General features: G+C 39.7%; 1 protein-coding gene across 2 annotated transcripts in view; it reads right to left on the minus strand.

Moving 5' to 3' along the window:
- Positions 1-21758, minus strand: part of kcnh4b (potassium voltage-gated channel, subfamily H (eag-related), member 4b) — a 219771-nt gene that overhangs the window by 104398 nt on the left and 93615 nt on the right. Inside the window, exons 3-5 of one of the 2 annotated variants that reach the window (XM_073071488.1) lie at positions 20478-20609; positions 10571-10701; positions 2520-2549 (exon numbers count right to left, since the gene is read on the minus strand). In XM_073071488.1, coding sequence (XP_072927589.1) covers positions 2520-2549; positions 10571-10701; positions 20478-20609 — 293 coding nt within the window. The remainder of the gene's footprint in view (positions 1-2519; positions 2550-10570; positions 10702-20477; positions 20610-21758) is intronic. The other variant, XM_073071489.1, reaches the window with a different exon arrangement.

Below are 21758 nucleotides of genomic sequence, written 5' to 3' on the forward strand. Positions count from 1 at the left end.
AAAGATTAATTGAATCTAACAAATTCACCTCTTAAAATACCACATTCATCAAAAAAAATCTAGTTTCCTTCCTTCTGCAGAAATGATTTTAATTCCAACTGGAACCTACTTAATTTCCTTTTTATCCCCCTTGCTAGAGAAAATATGCTTCATTTCCTCCTAATCTGCAGGTTTATAAACTGATGCTGGTGCATCACCACCTACCTCATTTCAAACACATATTTTGCCATTTCAGTGCTGTTTGGTGTATTTCCGGCTTCTGCACATCTAAGGTTTGTGCAACTTGTAATTTTTCTCTCCTAATTCTACAGGTTTCCAAGTTTGATAATTTTTTTCATTTGAAGTGCAGGAATGTAGGAGTAGGGCAGCTCGAACAAGGTAAAAATGTAGTAATTACTGTTCCAGGGAGCAATGTTATAGCGAGACCGATGTTAGAAACTTCAGCTCATTGTGCTCCGCGAACTGCCCAATTCTGTCAGAGTATGAAGATGTGCCAAACCTCATCTCTATTTAATTAAAAGAAGTTGGAATAAAATTCCTCCACCACTTCACTTTGCGTAAACAACACACAGACTTTTAAGCAGCAGGTTTATTTACAGAAATCTTATTTTGTCTGGGTCTAAGTCTTCTTTTATTGTTGAATTAATTGCTTTGATGACTATTTAATTCCTGCACTTTATAAAGAAAGATTGAGGGTTATTCCTAAAATAAACAACTCACATATTTTAGCCTATTTTATTGAACACTATCTCCTCAACCAGCAACAGTCCACTGACACGGTCTGAACTGACATTTTGACAAGCATGGAAGAGGAGGTACATTGAATATTCTTGGTGCCCAATGGAGAGGTTACTGTTCTGGGACACTTCTCAGAAACAAACAGAACGTCAGTTTAATGCTTCATCTGAAAGATGGTGCCTCCAACAGCACAGCATTCCCTCAGTGCTGCACTAAATTGGTGGCTCAGATTATTGTCACATTCTTACAGCTTTTCACTGTATGTGACAATAATACATCAATTCCAAAGTACACTGTTAAGCAAAAGAAGTTCTGACTGAAATTCCTTGGTATTCAGGTTATGGGTAAAATCAGATTTTATGCACTTGATATATTTTTAAATGCCATTCTACTTATTTTATGCTTTATGAGTAAATAAATACTATTATACCATAGCACAATATAAAACTACATAAATTGCCTATTATATTCATTTGGCTTGTTTGTATTAATTAGTACATCTTGAAGATAACTTGTTTCATTAAGTTTGGATTTTTGATGGTTCAGACTTCTGCTCTAAGTTAGTATACAAGCAGGACATATGACATTCTTAAAATTAAAATCCCATTAAGTGCCTTCAATTTTTGAATGTTATCTAACAAGGGATTGCTACTGTGAAGCATAATGTTCAAGATGGAATTAGATAAACAGTTGTGGTGTGGGAAAGTACAGGCCCAGAAAAAAAGAACAGAAAATTGGGATTAAATTAAAAATTCTAGTCACAAACTAGCTTAGGTATTACCTCATGTATGGCATCTAACGAACTGCAATTCACCTGTCCAGAGAATGCATGTAAGCAGTCATGTATGAAACTCCCCTCCAAAGGTTATAATCAGGATCATTTTAGAAAGGGGTAGAAGAGACTTGCCTTTGAACACTTAAATTGAGGTAAACTTAATGAATTGCCGAGGATATGCCCTTCATCCAGTTCATTTACTTTGTCCTAAACTAGCACACTGTGTCTCTAGTTGTAGCATCACAAATACCAGCAAAAAACAGGCTTCTGTTAGGCAATATCTCCTCCATCTGCATCTCTACCTCTGAGAACAAGGGAAGCAGGTGTGTAGGAATCCCATTATTTAGGAGTTCTCTCTACGGTCTTGACTTCAGCATTTTTCCATTGCTTCACCGTCACTTGCTTTAAAAGCTGGAAACTCCCCCCCCAAAAGCGCTGTGGGACTATCTTCACTACAGTGGAACAAGGAGATGTTCATTATCACCTCCTCAAGGGAGCATATGGATGAGTGTTAAATGTTGGCCTTGCTTGTGATGCTCAGATCTTCTAGATTATCAACATGCCAAGTCCATCTGTTTACTTCAAGGGCCTCTAACAATGAACTACCAACTCTGGCATTATGCTACAACTTAATTGTTATGACGAAATTGAAACCATTTTGTGCGGGCAATTAAGTCTTGGCAAATTGTTGCATTGTAAACCTTGAATCGATGAAAGAAATTGCTGCAAATGCAGAGTCCCAAATGAGAAGCAAATTATACCCAGGGGCCTCTAATAAACTGTATTTCTGTCATGTGGCTTCTTTTTCTGTCTAATGTAAATCTAATGTCATACTTGTAGCCAACCTAATTATTAATCAGGTTCTGTTTCTTGCATTCAGTTCCATTGCAAGTGCCACATTTTGAGATTATTTAAATGCTTTCTGGGTATAACAGCATGGTCTGTGCACCAGTGTGTCAATAGCAGCAATTAGGGGCTTATCGATACATGATCAGGTTTTACTTACAAACATTCCCGACTGGGAGCTTTCAGTTTCCTGTCCATTGAGTACATGCAAATGGAGTAACAATAAAGAGAGAGTAAGGAACCAACATCAACAGGAGTCACTCACAGCAACATACAGGGCAGAGAAAGACATGTAAACAAGACATACAGTATTTACGAGGATCCACAGACATTATTTGTTCATACAAGATGATACATACCAGGCTTATCTCAGAGATTAATGGAACAATGAAAAACTGAATCTCCTTCCAATTAACTTCAAACTATAGAAGTCAATAGAATAATAGTGCTAGAAAGTTCATTTAATTTTACTTAGGGATGACAACACACAATTAGGCAGTTCTTTTTCAACATCAAGGAAAAGACAGCAATTTGGTATTGATTCTGAAGAAATACTTTCTGAAAGTTGTACCTCACTTTACCTTACCTGAGAATATCCAAGTCTAGAAAACTTCAGCCTACAGAAATGTCATCTTATTACCTCCAGAAAGTGTGGGTAAGTGAAATTACCCCTTTCCTTCTATCAACAACTCATGGCAGATAAGAGCTTTGAACTGTGGAGACCTGTAATTCAGTTTTACTTCAGTGTGACTGATGGGTGAAATTAATGTAAATGTTTTCCAGGAAGAGAGGAACTGCTGGAAGCAGCAGGTCAGTCAATCCCTGCAGAGTGAGTGATTCAGGTCCCTTGATGATCCCTCGAAGGTCCCTTGAAAGGTCCGTGCCTGAAGCGAGAACTTGCGTATTGACTCCACAGGGACTGATCGACAGATTGAGATTTATCAGCATTTTCTGTCCGTGCACTTTAGATTTCCAACAGCTATACCACTTAAAAGGAATTTTTTTTTTCTCTAGCCTTACTCCACCACAACACATGTAAAATGCTGCAGGAACTCAGCAAGTCAGGTAGCATCTATGGAGGGGAATAAACAGTAGGTGTTTTGGGCCAAGACCCTTCATCAGGACAACTTCTTTCAGCATTTTGTATGTGTTGCTCAAGAATTGCAGCATCTGCAGAATCTCTTGTGTTTATTCCACCACGAGGGTTTTCTTGTTCAAGTAAGGTATGCCTTTTTTCAGGACACAAAAACTGATATTTGTGCACTGATTTTCATGTTCTTTTCAAATATATCAAACTGCTTTACAACCAATGAATTGTAGTCATTGCTGCAATATTGGAAAGTTTGTGCAAAACAAGCTTTCACTCTGATATAACAATGGCTGGGTAATTTGTGATGGCGATGTTGACAAGTAGAAGACTTTGGTCGGGACATTGAGGCCAACTCAATCATTGCACCTTAATTGACTACCTGCACTGCACTTTTTACCAGCTGGTGGCACAGTGACATCAGCGCCAGACTCCGGAGCGAAGGTTTCCGAGTTTGAGTCCAGTTGGGCCGCTCCCAGACACGCTTTCCATCTGTGCCGGGTTGAGTGTCGAGCTCGCAACTCGGCCTCGTAAAAAAAAGAACACTGCGCTGTGAGAAGGATGTGGGGGACCACTCACAGAATCTTTCCTCCAAGACAACCACTGTGAAAAAAGTGGTCACTGAGGCTCTGGCAGAGTATGGCACACACAAAAAAACACTGCACTTTTACTGTAACTACCCTGATATGCTTTTTAACGGAATAAACTGTCTGAATGCAAACAAAGCTTTTCACTGGTTCTCAGTGCATGTAACAATAATAAACAGTTACCAATTAGTCCTCTGAAATTGGTCTGTGTGATTGTTTATAGCCACCCAAAGGGGCAGACAGGATTTTGGATTAACATCTTATCAAAAGGCAACAGCTCCAACAGTGTTCCACTACATCAATCTAGAACTTAATGCTTGAAGTTGTTGGTTGGAACTTGAACCTCTGACTGTTCAGCAAGAAGGTTACCAACATTTAAGAGAATGGTTTGGGAATGAAAGGGTTAATATATGCCGAGTAACTAATGGCTCTGGCATGTACTTGCTGGAGTTTAGAAGAATACTGGGGAATCTCATTGAAACCTGTCAAATATTGAAAGGTCCAGACAGGATGGATGTTGAAAGGATGTTTCCAAAAATGGGAGAGTCCAGGACCAGTGGGTGTATCTTCAGAATAGAGGGGTGCCCTTTGGAACAGAGATGAGGAGGAATTTCTTTAGCCAGAGAGTGGTGAATCTGTGAATTTATTGCCACAGACGGCTGTGGAGGCCAAGTCATTGGGTATACTTAAAGCGGAGGTTGACAGGTTCTTGATTAGCAAGGATGTCAAAGGTTATGGGGAGAAGGCAGGAGATGGAGTTGAAAGGGATAATAAATCAGCCATAATCACTGGGCAGAATAGTCTAATTCTGGTCTTATGTCTTATGGTCTAACTGAGTTGCATCATGAAGCTTGCAAAAGGCAAGTGAAGGCATAAAGTGTTTTCACAATTCAGCCAATTCAAATAAATGAATCACATTTGACAGGCATGCTGTGCCTTCCAAACCCCTCCATCACAGTGAGTGACAGTTAAATGGACAAGAGTGTTCAGTGTGCATTTGCAGACATTAGCTGTCGCTTTGTCAGTGGTAGCCTGCATTATCTCTAATTCCACTTATAATGAAAGCAATTGCCTGGCAAACAAATAGGAACGCTGGCTCTAGTAAGGATGCTTAAGTCTCTTCTTTGCATTTCTCCTCTCATGGAAATGCAGGATTATTGCAGGATTTTTCTTTGTTTTTTATGGACGTTCTCCAGTAGTGTCCTCAATAACCTTTCAATATATGGAGATGAAGGGTCTCAGCCCGAGACGTTGACTCTTTATTTCGCTCCATAGATGATATCTGACCTTTAGGATGGGGACTATCTCTTAACCAGAATAACTAACTACTGACAACTGGTCATTTTTTTAGTCTGTTAAAATACTTCTGACAATTATTTACATGGAAATCACAGCAAAGTAAAATTCTTAGGACTTCAAAGCCAGATCAGGGAGTTTAAGATATATTCTAACAAATAATACATAATAAATCTATTTAAAATGCACAGAGTCTGAGGTCTGATCACAAGGAACTAATACATAAGGGTGACTATATACAGTTTATAGTGTAGCCTTTAGATAAAATTTGCTACACATGGTTAATAATATGTATTTCTCTTTGTAGGGTTTAGTTTCCAATGAATTTAAAAAATTGCCATTCACTATCTGGTGCTGTGCTAAACCTTTGATATAGTTGGGTCAATGTAGGTGAATTCCTCTTGCAAAACTTGGTTCCTCGACTTCAGTGAAGCCAAGTTTTGGAAGCTGATAACAATTTGTACACTAAGGATTGTCCAGCTGAGGAGAGAAATACAGTGAACATTATCTTCCTTTTAAAATGTTCTCTTTTTTTCTCCCCACGACACTCACTTGTTGCTTGTCAGGGTGGGTTTGATTTGCAGTCCTGGTCTCCTTGTCAAAGCCATTATCTACAGATTGAATTTAGAGAACAAGGAAAACAATTCTAATCTAACCAATCCATTAGAAAATCAACATGATCGTGCACACACTGGTTTCACAACCCCACCTGACTTTGTTCTCCACTAAAGTCTGTAGAGATCAGCATTTGATTAGAATTTAAATTACCATTCAATCCAGCAAGGTTAAATTCCCTTTACTTAAGTATCAACAGGGGGGTAACAATCAGAGCCAAACCTATGTCCACCTGACTCCTGGATGCATCTGCCCAACAGCTGCTGAATCTCTATTTGTACCTATTATGATGGTAAACATGACTAAAAAGTCAGACAGAGATAATACTGTGACTTAATCGGTGATGGAGGGCAACATCATATTATTGTCTGCACAGTGGAATCAGTAGATATACTGCATTACTGAAGTACATATTGTTTAGGCATTTTCTGCTTGAATCTATTTCATTAAACAGGAAGAGAAAGATTAATCCAAAATTTTGATAAATAAAATGATATATACCTTGTCTGTGCATGACCTTAGTTGGAAAGATCATCAAGAAAGTTAGGAAGGCTGTTTATTAACTGCACTACTTATTTTTACATTGACAAAATAAGCTCTATTTTTTTGAATATCACATCTTTGTATTGAAATCACATTCTTTCCTGAAATACTGAAAATCTGAGGAGATTATTAGAAAACTGGACGTGTAAAGTGCATTCATATCACAGAAATGTAGTTCAAGTAGACTTTAAGCTGTGGCAAAGGAGAACATTCAATCGTCAGGCTGTTAATGAAATGGGTTTCTTTTAACCACACAGTGTCTGCTTCAAGTTGGTTCTGTCTGATTGAAGTTGATGGAGAATTATACTTTGTTCTACAAAGTACTAATGCAATCTGTCAAAGTGTGACAGAAATGAACTCAGCATAAAGTGATGTGCTGTCAAAGCCACAGAAATCCTTCCAGCAAAGGGAAGTTTGATTAAGGTTAATGGGGGGATGTGCAGTTGGCAAAGCTTTTGTGCCAATACAAGGCAGTTTATTTTGCATTTCACAGAGTGGTCTTGCTTTCTTGTGTTACACTACAGCTGATTTCACTGCAACCCTCTTTACTGCAGGGCTTAAAGAGGAGATTTCACCCTTGGGGGGGGTTTCAGGCAGCCCCTTAGGAAAATAGGAAGTGCTGTTCTGAAACTGATAAATTTCAAACATGTTAACTTCTTTATTTTACAGGCAAGTTCATTACTATTGATTTTATTATTTTTTAGAAAGGTTAATATATTGGGATTATACATTCATGTAGGATCTGTGTGAGAGCTGCCTGCCAATTTCACTTTGCTTCGGACAGAGTGGGTTTAAAAAAAATTGCTGGTGGTTCTACTTTCTGTTAGGGGACTGACCTGGAAGAATAAAGACATTCAATTCTTTGCCAGAAAGAGTGTGCTGGCACTAGATAAACTACAATGGAATTTGTAAAGTTCGAATAGGGTGTTGGAGGCTTAGTTGAGAGGAATTGGCTGAAGTTGTTTCCTTGGAAACAGAGGGTGCACTTTATGCCCCTGAACTGCATTCCCTCAGCGGTGGTGGGGCTGGGATACAGAACAGGAAATGGTGCAAAACTTGACATTATTACGAACTGCAGGATGTTGCTGTGCACAGCAGGATGGGGGATAAAGTCCCCTAGAGGACCAACGAAGCTGGAGGCCCCCTTCCCTTCAGCTCTCCTTCACTTCACTCAACCCCTTTTAGCGTCACAGGACCCTCCCAGATCGTCCCAGAAGATCCGTTATCATTGCCCAGGAACTGAGATGCTTTGTATTTTGACAACACTGCCCTTGTGAAACATGGTGGGCAAGAAATAGGCAGCTGAATGAACAAGGCGGTAGGGCAAACAAAAGGAGAAATGCAATTTTCATGGGGTGGGTCTTAGAGTTAGGAATGAGCTGGGTTGGTGGCTCAGTGACTCTCCTTGTGGGAAATGTGAACATGCCATAATCCTTTGCTCATCAAACCTGAAGACACACATTCTGCGATACAGGAACAGCTTCTTACCCTCTGCCATCTGATTCCTAAAAGGACATTGAACGCATGAACACTACCTCACTACTTTTTTATTTCTGTTAATTTGCACTATTTATTTTAACTTAACTATTTCATAGACATATATATACTTAATGTAATTCTGCATTTTTTTCCTACATTTATTTATCATGTATTTCATTGTATTGCTTCCATATAGTTAACAAACTTCACAACATATGCCAGTGATATTAAACCTAATTCTGATTCTGATTCATTGCAGTGTGGAATGAGTTTCCTATGGCCATGAGCACAAATACCGCAACCACGGAATGTGGCCAACAAGGTTGTCTCTTTGATCCTGGAAAGACTCATCTGAAAGGGAGACCAATTGGTCATCTTGGGTGATTTCAATGCCAGGAAAAGATACAATTCTCTAGCAAAACCTTGTTTGGGAATAAGGGGAGAAGGGAAAGCTAATTCCTCATTTTGACCAATTCCTTGGGAGCATGGACTTAACATAACTCAGTTTTGACAGAGAGAAAGGCACAAGAACTCATGACAACACACTATTCCAGGCATGAGCACCTAGATTATGTAATTCCCTGAGGGGGAGATTGTAACAAAATCTGTATCACTGGTACCATGACAATACCAATGATGTGGACTGACAAATGCCTAATCTGCTCCCTTATGTCTATCAGTCTAAACCCAAGATCCACAGAAACTTTGGTACATGGAAGTTAACGCTGAAGGTCTCATGAACCACATAATAATAACTTTTCCCAGTCAGTGCCTCATAATTTTCCAAGTGCACTGAACAATTGGTAACGTCTGTACTGCCCTGAGATAGATTTTGGCTTCTCAATGCCTCTTTGAGAAAGTCTTACACCCCACTTCCAGAGAGGTCTGTGGCTATTTGAAATGGAGGAGCATTTTGAAGGGCACTGAGAGACGTTGGCTAATGAATAGTCTTAGCCCGACTGTTTATTCCCTTCCATAGATGCTGCCTGACCTGCTGAGTTCTTCCTGCATCTTGAGTGTTGCTCAGGATTTCCAACATCTGCAGAAGCTCTCGCGTTACTGAGAAAGGCATGCTCATTTGTTGAGAGCATCCAGCCCAGCATAAACGGTGGAAGGTGGGCCTTCTGCCTCACCTGTGGCATCCACATGAGCCTCCTCAAAACCTACAGAAATGGTGTGCACAGGATTAAAGCAGAGGATGGCATATCAAGATTAGCTTTATTTGTCACATGTACATCGAATTACCGAAACCTACAATGAAGTGTGTTGCTTGCGTCAATGACCAACACAGTCCCAATTTGTGCTGGGGGGGCAGCCTGCAAATGTCACCGCGCTTCTGGCGCCAACATAGCAAGCCCACACACTACTAAACCTAATCTGTACGTTTTTGGACTGTGAGAAGAAGCCAGAGCACCTGGAGGAAACCCCCATGGTCACGAGGAGAACACGCAAACACCTTACGAATAGCAGCGGGATTTGAACCCCGATTGCTGGCGGCTGGGACTGTAATAGTGTTACGCAAACTGCTACGCTACCGTGCCGTCCCTCGTTGGCTCAGCGGCTGCCAGAAGCTATTTGCCCTTTGCGAATCAGGAGACGGTTCTCGTTCCTCTCGAGTATATTGATTGCAACCACTAAAAGATTTCTGTCAGTCTTTAAATAGTATCCTTTGGTCCTTAAAGGTATCTTGTTTTGGAGCCAACTTGCATATACAATGCTTAAAAACCACCATCTGTGACTCTGACAGTAGTCACACTTCCAGCAGAGCATGACACAAGAAAATAGGCAAAAAGGACCTGAAATACCTCCCTGATTCTCCAAAATTTCTCCTGTAACAAATATAGAAATCTGGCTATGAGTCAGAGATGGAACAGTTTCATTATGTTTAATGCATACTGATGGGTTGGAGTAAGGGAGGGCAATGAACCCTAATTGCAACCCAGTAAAGATGACAGCAAAGGACGGACATGTAGGGATGAATAGAGGATTAGCAAGAACATTTAGGGGAGAGTTGATTATAGTTAAACACATGCCACAACAGGAACGTAAGGTATAATTTCTCAGCAAAACATGATAGTTGGCTCACCCTACTGCTCAGAATGGGAAATCAAATTGTGTTCTGCACGTGTTCCTATTATTCACAAGTGACTCATTAGCTACTTTACTGCTGTTTGGTGATCTAGGGCTTACAGTGTGCATTCAGGAGAGGCATAGATTCATTTCCCTGATTTTGCAGAGCTGAGTGTCACTCCATGACCTACGAATATTCAATGTCAACTGTGGCTCCTCCACAGGCCCTTGGTCCGTTGAATTAGTGGGCTGGTGCTGAATGCTTGGCAGGCCCTCATCCTGAAGAAGCCTGGTGTCATTTAATTAAAATTCACCAGCACGTCAATCACCCGACACTGCCTTAAGGCTCTCGGCAATTCCTTACCTCTTTCAACAAAGTTGTTCAATGCAAACAGGAGCAGAACGATTGTAAAATAAACAAAAGCACAAGGTTTCAAACCATGGTTTACATGCCAGGAAATAAAGGATTTGTGCCATTCGTTCTCATAACAGAGCAATAAAATTGTTATATACACAGAGAAGGGGCATACTCACATTATTCAAAGCAACTTTATTTTTGTCTCGTTTCTGAAGGTGGCTGGTCAGATGGTAGAGGACTGTCCGGCCCTGCCTACGTGCGGCGCTGAAGTGGGACCCACCTCCCTTTTTGCTTTTGTGCTTCTCCTCTGAGGGGAAGAACAGAAGGAGAGAGTGTTAACGAACACCAGGCTGCACAGAGTTAGGCGGTGGGGGGACGGGGGATTGTTGAGAGTCCCTAGCCACTCTAAATGGACAGCAGCAGCAGGATTATTCTAGTTGCTGACTGCCTTCTGAGAGCTGATCTGGAAAGGACTGAGGAAATGCTGCAGATTTATAAAGAAGTTATGGATGAACAGCAACTTAGTCTTTCAGAAGAACTCTGCAGATCTCAAAGAAGAAATTATGACTAAACTGCTGAAATTGAGGTTGCTTTCCTTGAAGGCATGTTTTTCTCTTGACCTGCGTGGGAAAGAATACTGGGAGATTTGATGGAGGTGACCATGATTGCAGTGAGTTTAGAAATAGCCAGATGGTGCAGGAGTCAGGGCATGAATTTAAAGTGCTGGGCAGGAAATCAGGAGAATGCTTTTTCAAAGATCTGGAATTACAAGAAAACTGGAGGCAAGTAAGGAGGCCTTTTGAAAAGGAACATGAGATACCGCATCCTGCAGAGTCTGAGTTAGAATGGTGACGTGGAACTGAAAGGATTGCACTGGCACAGCAGTGATGGGCTAAATGGACTCCTGTTCAACAACATTTCTATGGGCCCATAAGATCCTCATCATGATGTTTAAGAGTTCTTAGGTGAGTTCAGTCATTGCAAATCTTAATGACATTGTGCTTCTTGACTCCAGATCTAAAGTTACCCGTTACTGATCTGAACTGTCATTTTGTGGGGCGTTTATTACTGTACTTCACTTCTACATCCTGTTATGTCACCTGTCAATTAATTAGTGTCCTAACTTAAATATCCACATCCTTGCTTTCTTCTATTCATGGTCTTGTTATCTCCTGTATCATCCTGTATATAGCTGCTCCAAAGAGCACTATATGAGGTTACTCTAGCCCTCGGCCATTAGACTCTATAGTGAGTCAGCCTATAGCTGAGGAAGTGATGAACGCCTCCTGTTAGACTGTTTGAGGTAACTTATTTTTTTATTCTTTCTTATTTCTCTTCTAATATTTGTATATCTTTGCACTTGTAATGCTACGGTGACACTGTAGCTTCCTTTGGGATCAATGAAGTATCTGTCGGGGTCGTCACGTGATGACGTAGGATCAAGACGTGGAAATCCAGCTCTCCCGTAAAAAACCAGTAAAATAATGTTTAAGTGAAGAAAAGTTAGTAAATACTTTTAAAAAATTACTTATAAACTACTCAGGATTGTCTTAAGATATGTCTCCGAAACAGAAGCAGAAGAAAACCACTACTTTGAAGACAACACAAGTTGGAAAAGAATCAAGGCCGGCAGCCATGAAAGAGCCTCGGGCTCAAGTGCATTTTACCTCCGGCGATACAGAACAGGAAACTGCGGCAACATCAACCGTTTCCAAAACAAATGAGCAACAGGAATTGCGCATGTGTGAAGGAAGGGGCATGCGCAAACACGAGCAACCCAAACTACAAATCCCAGTTATGATTGGAACTGAAAGTGAAAGTGAATATGAGGTGGAATCTGATTCTCTGGATAAATCAGACGAAGATGAAGAGACAAACAAAGAAGAGCAACAGGAAGAGGTTGGAGGTGATATTGGAGACATAAAAAATCTTTGGTGCAAATGATGAATGAATTAAAAGCATTAAAAGTAATAAAAAAGATATTAAAAATATGAAGATTATGTTTGATAAAATGATGAAAAGACAGGACAAAATGGACAAGAAAATTAAAAACTTGTAAGAAATAACGGGAGGCACCATTGATAGAGTGAATAAAATGGAAGATAATATTTCTGCCTAGACATCAGAAAGAAAACGGTGTTGGAAAAAGTGGATGTACTTGAAAATTTTAACAGACAAAATAATATTAAGATTGTTGGACTTAAAGAAGGTATAGAGGGAGAGGATCCAATATATTTTTTTCAAAACTGGATTCCGGAAGTTTTGGAAATGGAAGAAGGAACCCAGTTAATTGAAATTGAAAGGGCTCACAGAGCCTTAAGATCAAGACCTCAAGTTGATCAAAACCCACGATCAATCTTGATAAAATGCTTAAGATATCAAGATAAAGAAAAGATCCTGAAGGCGGCTGCCCAACGTGCCAGAAAGAGAAACTGGCCATTGATGATAGAAGGGAAAACAGTTCTTTTCTACCCTGATATAAGTTATGACCTTTTGAAGAGAAAGAAGAAATTTAACCTAGCGAAAAAAGTTTTATGGGAAAAGGGTTATAAATTTATATTGCGCCACCCGGCAACTCTGATAATTTTTTTGGATGACGGAAAAAGAAGATCTTTTACTGATTATCGGGATGCAGAAGAATTTGCACAAGAACTCCCAAATATTCGCTAACCATAGCCAAAGATTTAAAAGTGAAATGGATTAAAGATGAAGACAGGGACAGTGAATGGAGTTGATGGATATTTAAGGACAGAAGAATATTTAAATATATTCTTAATTATATGATACAGGGGAGAAAGGTAAAAATTTGAGAAATATTAATCGAGAGTAGTGATATTATTTTTTCTTCTCTTATATATGCTTTTTTATGTTACGGTGGGGCTGGGGGAACTTCGGATCGATTGCTACGGGGATTCACGTGTGTAATCATGGCGATTGCCATGACCCGTACAACGGAGGGGGGTTATGTTGTGTTTTTTTTATTCACAACATTAGTAGGGGGGTATTTTGTTATTCTTTTCTTTATAATCCATTTTTCTTTAATCTTTCTTTCTTTGCCTGGACAATCGGGGGGGGGGGGGGAGACACATAGCAACACAGAGAATTTTAAAAAGATTCCCCAAGGCACTACGAAAGTTGAAAAGTTAGGTATTACTATAGACTGGAGTAACCCTGTTAAAAATAATGACTAATTTACTGAATTTTTAAAGTTTTAATGTTAATGGGCTTAATGGACCGGTGAAAAGAAAAATAATTTTAACATACATTAAGAAAATGAAAATAAATATAGCTTTTAGCTGCATTCCATTTGAAAAAATTACTTATAATTTAAGAGATAAATACGAAATATTTCTGAAAATTTGGCGCCCTTATTTACAAAAGATAGGATTAAATATATAGGTGCTCCGAAGATAACATTATTGGTTATTTGGGGAAAGAAATAAATATATATACTAAAGCTATTATGAACTCCATGGAGCATGTGGGGATCTTCCGATATCCAGGCATTCTTTCTTTCTTTCTTTTTTTTCTTCTTTTTTTCTCTTTCTCCAGGGATATGTTAGGGGGGAGGGGTTAAGGGGAGGGGAGAAGGGTTGATAATTTTTTTTTCCTTTTGTAACCATTTGAAAATTCAATTTAAAAAATTTATTAAAAAAAATGAAGTATCTGTCTAATCTAATCTAATCCTCCAGCCCTCCAACCCTCTGTACCAGCATTCCAATCCTGGCTACCTGATCATTCCTGATTTTGATAACTCCAATGACAACTGTATTATAAAGTCAGAGAGAGAGGTTGTATGGAAACAAGCCCTTCGGCCTATCGAGTCTACACCAACCTGTTTACACTACCCCTACACTATTCTCCCCACATTCTCATCTATTCCCCCCAAACTTTGCAACTCACTTCCACACGAGGAGGAATTTAGTTACCAATTAACCTATCAGTCCACATGTCTTTGAGATGTAGCAGGAAACCGGAGAACCTGAAGGAAACTTACACTACAAAGGTCCAAGGCTTTGGATTTCCCTCCATAAGCCTCTTCCTTTTCATCCTTTAAAAAAAACTTCTGAAAACATGCATATTTGAACTAGTTTTATCTCATCTTTCTTAATATGTTCTTATGTAGCTCCACATCATTTTATTCTACAGTGTCTCATGGGACATTTTGTAATACTAAGCATTCTCATCGGCCTGAAGTTCGTTCTTTAGTTGCCTTTTCAAATGATAATTGATGCTAAGTTTGCCATATGCTTGCCAGTGATGAACTTTCTATAATATTTATATCTCAGGGTAATAAAAACAGAATAATTATTAGAGGAAATCAGACATAAATATTCATATCACAGTGTGAACGAAGTTTAAAATCGTCAACAAATTTGAATGTGACATTTATTACTGATGTTCATTCCAAGGAAACATTTCCACCCTATAGATACTCTGCATAACTGAGCCAGATTTGGCCTGCTGTGTGTATCCTCCCCACCCCCTCACATCCATACTACCTCAGTTGGATGTGGAGGTGCTGACTGAGCTGACCCTCCAACCTGGTCAGGTGTAATGAGGTCCCAGGTGCTGCACTGTTATGAACCCTCCCAAGGAACAGCCTGACAGCTGAAGTTCAGCACATTGGTACAGCTCACAGACTTGCTGCCTTGCAGCCCCATTGACTGGGTTGAATCCTGACCTCTGGCATTGCCCATGTGGTGTTTGCAGGTGTTCCAGTACCCCAAAGGCACGCAAGTCAGTTGGTTAATTGGCCGCTGTGGGTTGCCCCTGGTGTGTAGGCGAGTGGTAGAATCCATGAGAGAGAATAAGGTCAGATTAATGTCAACAGTCTTTGCTTTATGGTTAGCATGGAGTTGGTGGACTGCGGGATCTGTTTTCCTGCTACACGATCTATGACTCAACGACAAATTGACTCAATGACTCAGGATCTCTATACACACTTGAGAAAACCAGAGATGCCCTTATGTTTCAACATCTTTTGTTTACCTATTAATTCTGCAAATTTGTTTATATTTTTCATTTGCTAATTGCTCTTATTAATTTGCAGTCTTTTCAGAGAACTGTTTTTTTATTGGTTTACTGGATGTGGGCAATGGTGGAAAGGCCAGCACTTACATCCCATCCTCAAGATCCTTTACAATGGTGGTGGTGATCCACTGAAATCAGTGCGGTGGAGATACTTAGGAGTATGGAGTTCTAGGGTTTTGATGTAGCGGTGGTGAAGGAGCAGAGGTATACTTCCAAGCCAGGATTATTTATTTGACTAGGCTCATGAATGTTGTAAGAATACCAAAAAAAATACATAAAGGGGAACTTGCAGAACTTGTAGATGACTGTGTCCTTGCTGAGGGCCTTTACAGATACTGGAGATCATAGACTTGAGACATACTGCCAAACGAAGCTTGGTGAGTTGCTGAAGCACATTTTATTCATCGGTGCAGTCGCAGTAGAGGGAATCCATGCTTATCATTATGGATTGGATGCTAATCAAGTAGGCTGCCTTGTGTTTGAGTGTTCGGAGTGTTGTTGGAATTATACTTATCCAGATTAGGTAAATCAGGGTGAGTAGCATTCCATCATACTCTTATCTCTCTTGGTAGTCAAACAACTTTCTGGTATTCATTGGTAAGTCACTCATTGGAGAATACCAAAACTATGGCCTGTCTTTTCAATGGTCAGTCCCGTTAAGTTTCTGGTGAGAGGTGACTCTGATGGTTGAGGACCCAATTGTGGCAATGTTATTTAAAAGTAATAGGGTCCATCTTTGTGGACCTGGACATTGTCTGGCTCCTGCACAGCAGAATCGTTACTTGTCACCCATCAGCACAGACTGAGGACATAATCAACTTGGCCATAAAGCTGGAACTTCACTCAGCAGAGCAGGTCAATAGGAGGGATTTCTTTATTAATAGTGAATGTACATCTTCAGAACAAGTATGTTCTCAGGATGTCATCAATAATTGAAGACACCCAGAAACCAACAGAAGATGTTTGCAGATTGTTAAAATAACAAGAAAATCCCTAAGGAGTGGAGTTGGCTGGAATGAGGAAATTCAAGAAGGGCCATGAGAGGGAAAAATGTCAAAATGAATTTACAGATTATACCAGTAAAGCTGAATTGTTGAAATGTGTTAACGATGAGGATGTAGCCAATCATTGTTATAATGATAGATATTAGTTTGGGTGTGATACAGCTTGGAATGATAAGAATTAAAATGAGATGAACTGGAAGGAAATTTTATTTATGTTAGATCAGCTAAGTGAAATTAAAGGAACAACTGCAGACTCAATGGAAATTATACAACAGGCAACTCTACTGAGTGGATGAATGTTAAGAAATTGGAAAACAAATAGTTTTTGAAGATTGTGCCTAGTTGCAAATCAGGGTGAAAGATAAACGAGTGAACCTCCAGACAACCAAGCTCAATGGTAACTAGTTAAGTTTTTGAGCATGATCTTTTGCACCACATTTCAAATGTAACAATCCTCCACTCATTGCATTTTCTGAAGGAATTACCCTTCTCTTCTAGGGAGAAACTACTGCTTCCTCTGTTCCTACCAGAAGTGTTTACTAAATAAATCAATTTTGCTACACAGCAGACTAATGATAATCATTCAACTCCCACCAACTCCAGCTCATTGCCCAAAGCAATATTGCCAATAGATATTGATTCTTGAAAGAGATTCAAAATTAGTACAGTTAATTGGGAACATTAGAGGAACTGACCACTCAAGCTCCAGAGCCCATTCTGCCATTCAGTTACTGATTCTTATCTGATTGGTATCTTACATCAATCCACCCAGCAATTCTATTAACATTGCCCCAAAAAGGAGACATCTATTCCAATTATAACATTTTCATAGGCCTGGCCTTTGTGCAGAATAATTCTTCTCAATGCCATTATGGTTCTAGTTTTAAGGAGATAACCCCTTAATTTCCATTTCCTGTGAAAGGAAATAGATTATACTTCTCTCCCCTGTCAATTCTTTAGTCATCTTACACACCTCAAATAGACAATTCATTAGTGTTCAAAGGGATGTAGAAGTAATTAGTGCAATGTGTTCTTTGATTTAATCACTTCAATGCTCAACGTACTGTATCCTGCAGATGTGAAGACAGGATCCTGGAAGAGCTCTGTCCAGCTGTAATATAATTTCCAGCTCTTTGCTTCCAGCACTCTTGAGATAAAGTCAAAGATTTCATCAGCCATTTAAATTATTTTCTGTGCATATCCACCAACTTATAGTGAGAACTGGTTAGTTAGATTAACTGCTACATTGGAAAAATTGTACTCATGTTTCTGGGTACAAACCTCATTGAGGAGGTAAGCAAATGAAAAGTGGAAGGATATATGTAATTAGTAAAAAAGCTCTCCACAGGGGATACTGGAGATCTGGAATCAAGTGGAAAACAATAAACTCTTTTTAAAAAATGATTTGAAGATAGAGGGTGGGGAGTTATTTTTCAGAATCGTTCACAATGAATAACACTTCTTTAAATAGTCATAAATACTGGCAGCATAGAAACAATCCCTTTTGCTGAGTCCACACTGACCATCAAGCACATATTTATGTTAATCCCATTTAATTCTCATTCAATCAACTTTCCCAACAACTCCCTCCAGATTCCACTACCTACCTGCACACTGAAAGCAACCTACAATTCATTAACCAACCCACATATGTTTGGGAAGTGGGAGAAACTGGAGAAGCTGAGGGATACTGAACAGAGAGAACATGCGGGGGAGGGGGGGACAGGAAGAAGTACAGGTGAATATGTGGGTGATAGGTGAAAATGGGATGGGAGGGGTGAAATAAAGAGATGGGGTTGACTGATGAAAGAGATAAAGGGCTGGAGAAGCAGGAATCTGATAGAAAAGGGTTGAAGACTATGGTAGAAAGGGAAGTGGGAGGAGTACCAGAGGGAGGGGATGGGCAGTCAGGGAGATAAGGTGAGAGGGAAATGTGAATGGGAATGATGAAGGGCGGGGGGAGAATTACCATAAATTCGAGAAATCAATGTTCATGCCATCAGCTTGGAGGAACAACACTTTATATTCTGTCTGGGTAGCCTCCAACCTGATGACACGAACATCGATTTCTCAGACTTCCAGTAATGCTCCCCACCCCTCCTCCTTTACCATTCCTCATTCCTTTTTCCCTCTCTCACCTTATCTCTTTACCTGCCCATCACCTCCCCCTGGCGCTCCTCCCCTTCCTTTCTTCCATGGCCTTCTGTCCTCTCCTATTGGATTCCCACTTCTCCAGCCCTGTATCTCTTTCACCAATCAACTTCACAGGTCTTTACTTCACCCCTCATCCTCTCGGGTCCATCTTTGTGGAGGTAGGGTCTCGGACTGAAACGTCAACTGTTTACTCTTTTCCATAGGTGCTGCATGTTGCGTGTACTGCAGAATATGGCTCATTTCTGGAAAAACATTGATTCACTGTGCAGATCAATCTTTTTATTGTAGGCCTGGAGAATTCAAATTTGGGTGTGACACTTGTACAGAACTTCTGGCTTGTTGATTGCTGTTGTCAATGTTGAAGGATTGTCAAATGGAGAACAGAATCTGGCTTAAGAACATAGGACTCATTACATCTCTATATTATTGCCATCTTGTTTAAATATTGTTATGAATGTGCTCCACACCTGCCTCAGTACTTCCTATGGGTAGAATGGGTTGAAGACTAGATTCCACTCTTGGCCGTTCTAAAAGAGCAAAATGATGTTGAAATTCCACTCACAGTGAACTCCTGCACCATTATGGGAAATGTATGTACAGTATATATGTATATAACCTCCAATACGATTAACTATTTCTTACAATATTAGTAAATTATAATCATATTAAATTTCTTTACCAGAAATTGTATTTTAAAACAGATTACAATAGTGAATAACTATTGTGAAATCATAGCATTTTCAAATGTTAACATTCTAAAGCAGTTTTACAAACCCCATGAAGTCAATGATAAAGAAATATTAAGGGATTCATTAAAAAACTTATTAGATTTTAGACAGTGCTCTATAGCCGTTAGAGCATCTAAGCCAATATGTAGGTATATGCTGACACATTACAGCATGAAACCAATTGTCAGGAGCTTTAGTGTCACATTGGGCAAAATTGATTTTGTGCTATGATTTTTCAGTCTGCAAGCATTGCCTTAGAAGAAACAGACTTCAGGCATTTTGGTTTTAATTAATTGCAGCACAATTAAAGATTCAGATTGGTGTAGAAAAGAATAAAAATTACCAAGAAGATGAATTTTATAAAGAGTATTATTATAAATGTTTTACAATCACAAAGTGGCAAAGTGGGAGAAATTCTCAATTGTACTTTGGCATGCAGGAGATATTGAAGTAAACCATTAATTCCAACAGGTAGGAGCTGTAGCAATATTACAAACTTGTGAATATGACTACATCATAGTTAATATGAAGGTGTGTTGGGTTGCCTATCACTGTAAATGCCAGTCAATACAATCTCTATTTTGTACAAATGACTGAAGTAGCATTCATAATTAAATTTGAGATTTTCAAGGCTTTGGCCATTTTGGAGAGAGAGAGTTTAACTCAAAGATCAAAAGCACATTTTTAGAAAGCTGGAAAAACTGGAGCACCCAGAGGAAACCAAAGCAGTCATACGAAGACCATGCACACTCCACAGTGACAGCAACAGAGGTCAGGATTGAAGATGGATCACTGGAGTGTGACACAAAAGCTCTGTTTTCTGTGCTACTGAACTCCTATTGATGTCTGCTGCTTATAACTTACACTGATAGCATAAATTGTAATCACAAGAACATTCCCAAATAACAGAGTACAGTATTGATTTGCTATTCTATTATCATAAATTATAATCAGCAGACATTGCAAGGGAGACATTCAAGGGCCAATGGTAAATTTCTCTGGGATTCACCAGCCTCAAAAGACCTGAACAGGACACGAAGAATGTATTCTGCTAAACCACGTGGCAAATCAAATCTGTGCCTGAGGTGACTGGTTTGAACTGAGTAGAAGTGACAATATTTGTATAACATCATTGAAATAGCATAGTCCATTGATGCTCCTACCTTCCTTACCCTCTCCCTGATGAATTTTGCTCCTGTTATCTGTGATATCCTTAAAAGAGACTAGGAACAGTACAACTTCCCCTTTCTCATTCTTAATTGGGACGATGTCGAGTAAACACCAGAATGCAGCTCCTGTGAGTGAAGAACAGAAAGGTTCACGTTGAAAAGGTTAGTGGAGCAAAACGATTCAGTAATCTCATTGAGGGTTCCATCACAAACAAACATTAATGTATTGTGCTTACAGAAATTCCTTTCATGACTGTTATTTATCATTGACCTTTTATAGTGCGTGAAATGGCTTAGTGTAGAATACACAAATATATGACTCCAAATGCTGAATTGATTGACAGCCTAATTCAGATCAATGACATTCCACAGGAAATCACCCATAGATATCACAGCCTCCTAAAGAAACTTAACTAGTTATGACTATTTCTTTCAGGTGGGGCATAGGATTACAGAGTCAATTAATTAGGATTCATAGAAACATAGAAAATAGGTGCAGGAGTAGGCCATTCGGCCCTTTGAGCCTGCACCGCCAGTCAGTATGATCATGGCTGATCATCCAACTCAGAACCCTGTACCTGCTTTCTCTCCATACCCCCTGATCCCTTTAGCCACAAGGGTCATATCTAACTTCCTCTTAAATATAGCCAATGAACCGGCCTCAACTGTTTCCTGTGGCAGAGAATTCCACAGATTCACCACTCTCTGTGTGAAGAAGTTTTTCCTCATCTCGGTCCTAAAAGGCTTCCCTTTTATCCTTAAACTGTGACCCCTCATTCTGGACTTCCCCAACATCAGAAACAATCTTTCTGCATCTAGCCTGTCCAATCCCTTTAGAATTTTATACGTTTCAATAAGATCCCCCCTCAATCTTCTAAATTCCAGTGAGTATAAGCCTAGTCGATCCAGTCTTTCTTCATATGAAAGTCCTGCCATTCCAGGAATCAATCTGGTGAACCTTCTTTGTACTCCCTCTATGGCAAGAATGTCTTTCCTCAGATTAGGGGACCAAAACTGCACACAATACTCTAGGTGCGGTCTCACCAAGGCCTTGTACAACTGCAGTAGAACCTCCCTGCTCCTGTACTCAAATCCTTTTGCTATGAATGCCAACATACCATTTGCCTTTTTCACCGCCTGCTGTACCTGCATGCCCACCTTCAATGACTGGTGTACAATGACACCCAGGTTTCATTGCACCTCCCCTTTTCCTAATCGGCCACCATTCAGATAATAATCTGTTTTCCTGTTCTTGCAACCAAAGTGGATAACCTC

The sequence above is a fragment of the Hemitrygon akajei genome, chromosome 18 (assembly GCF_048418815.1).
Source record: "Hemitrygon akajei chromosome 18, sHemAka1.3, whole genome shotgun sequence".
NCBI classification, from domain to species: Eukaryota; Metazoa; Chordata; class Chondrichthyes; order Myliobatiformes; family Dasyatidae; genus Hemitrygon; species Hemitrygon akajei.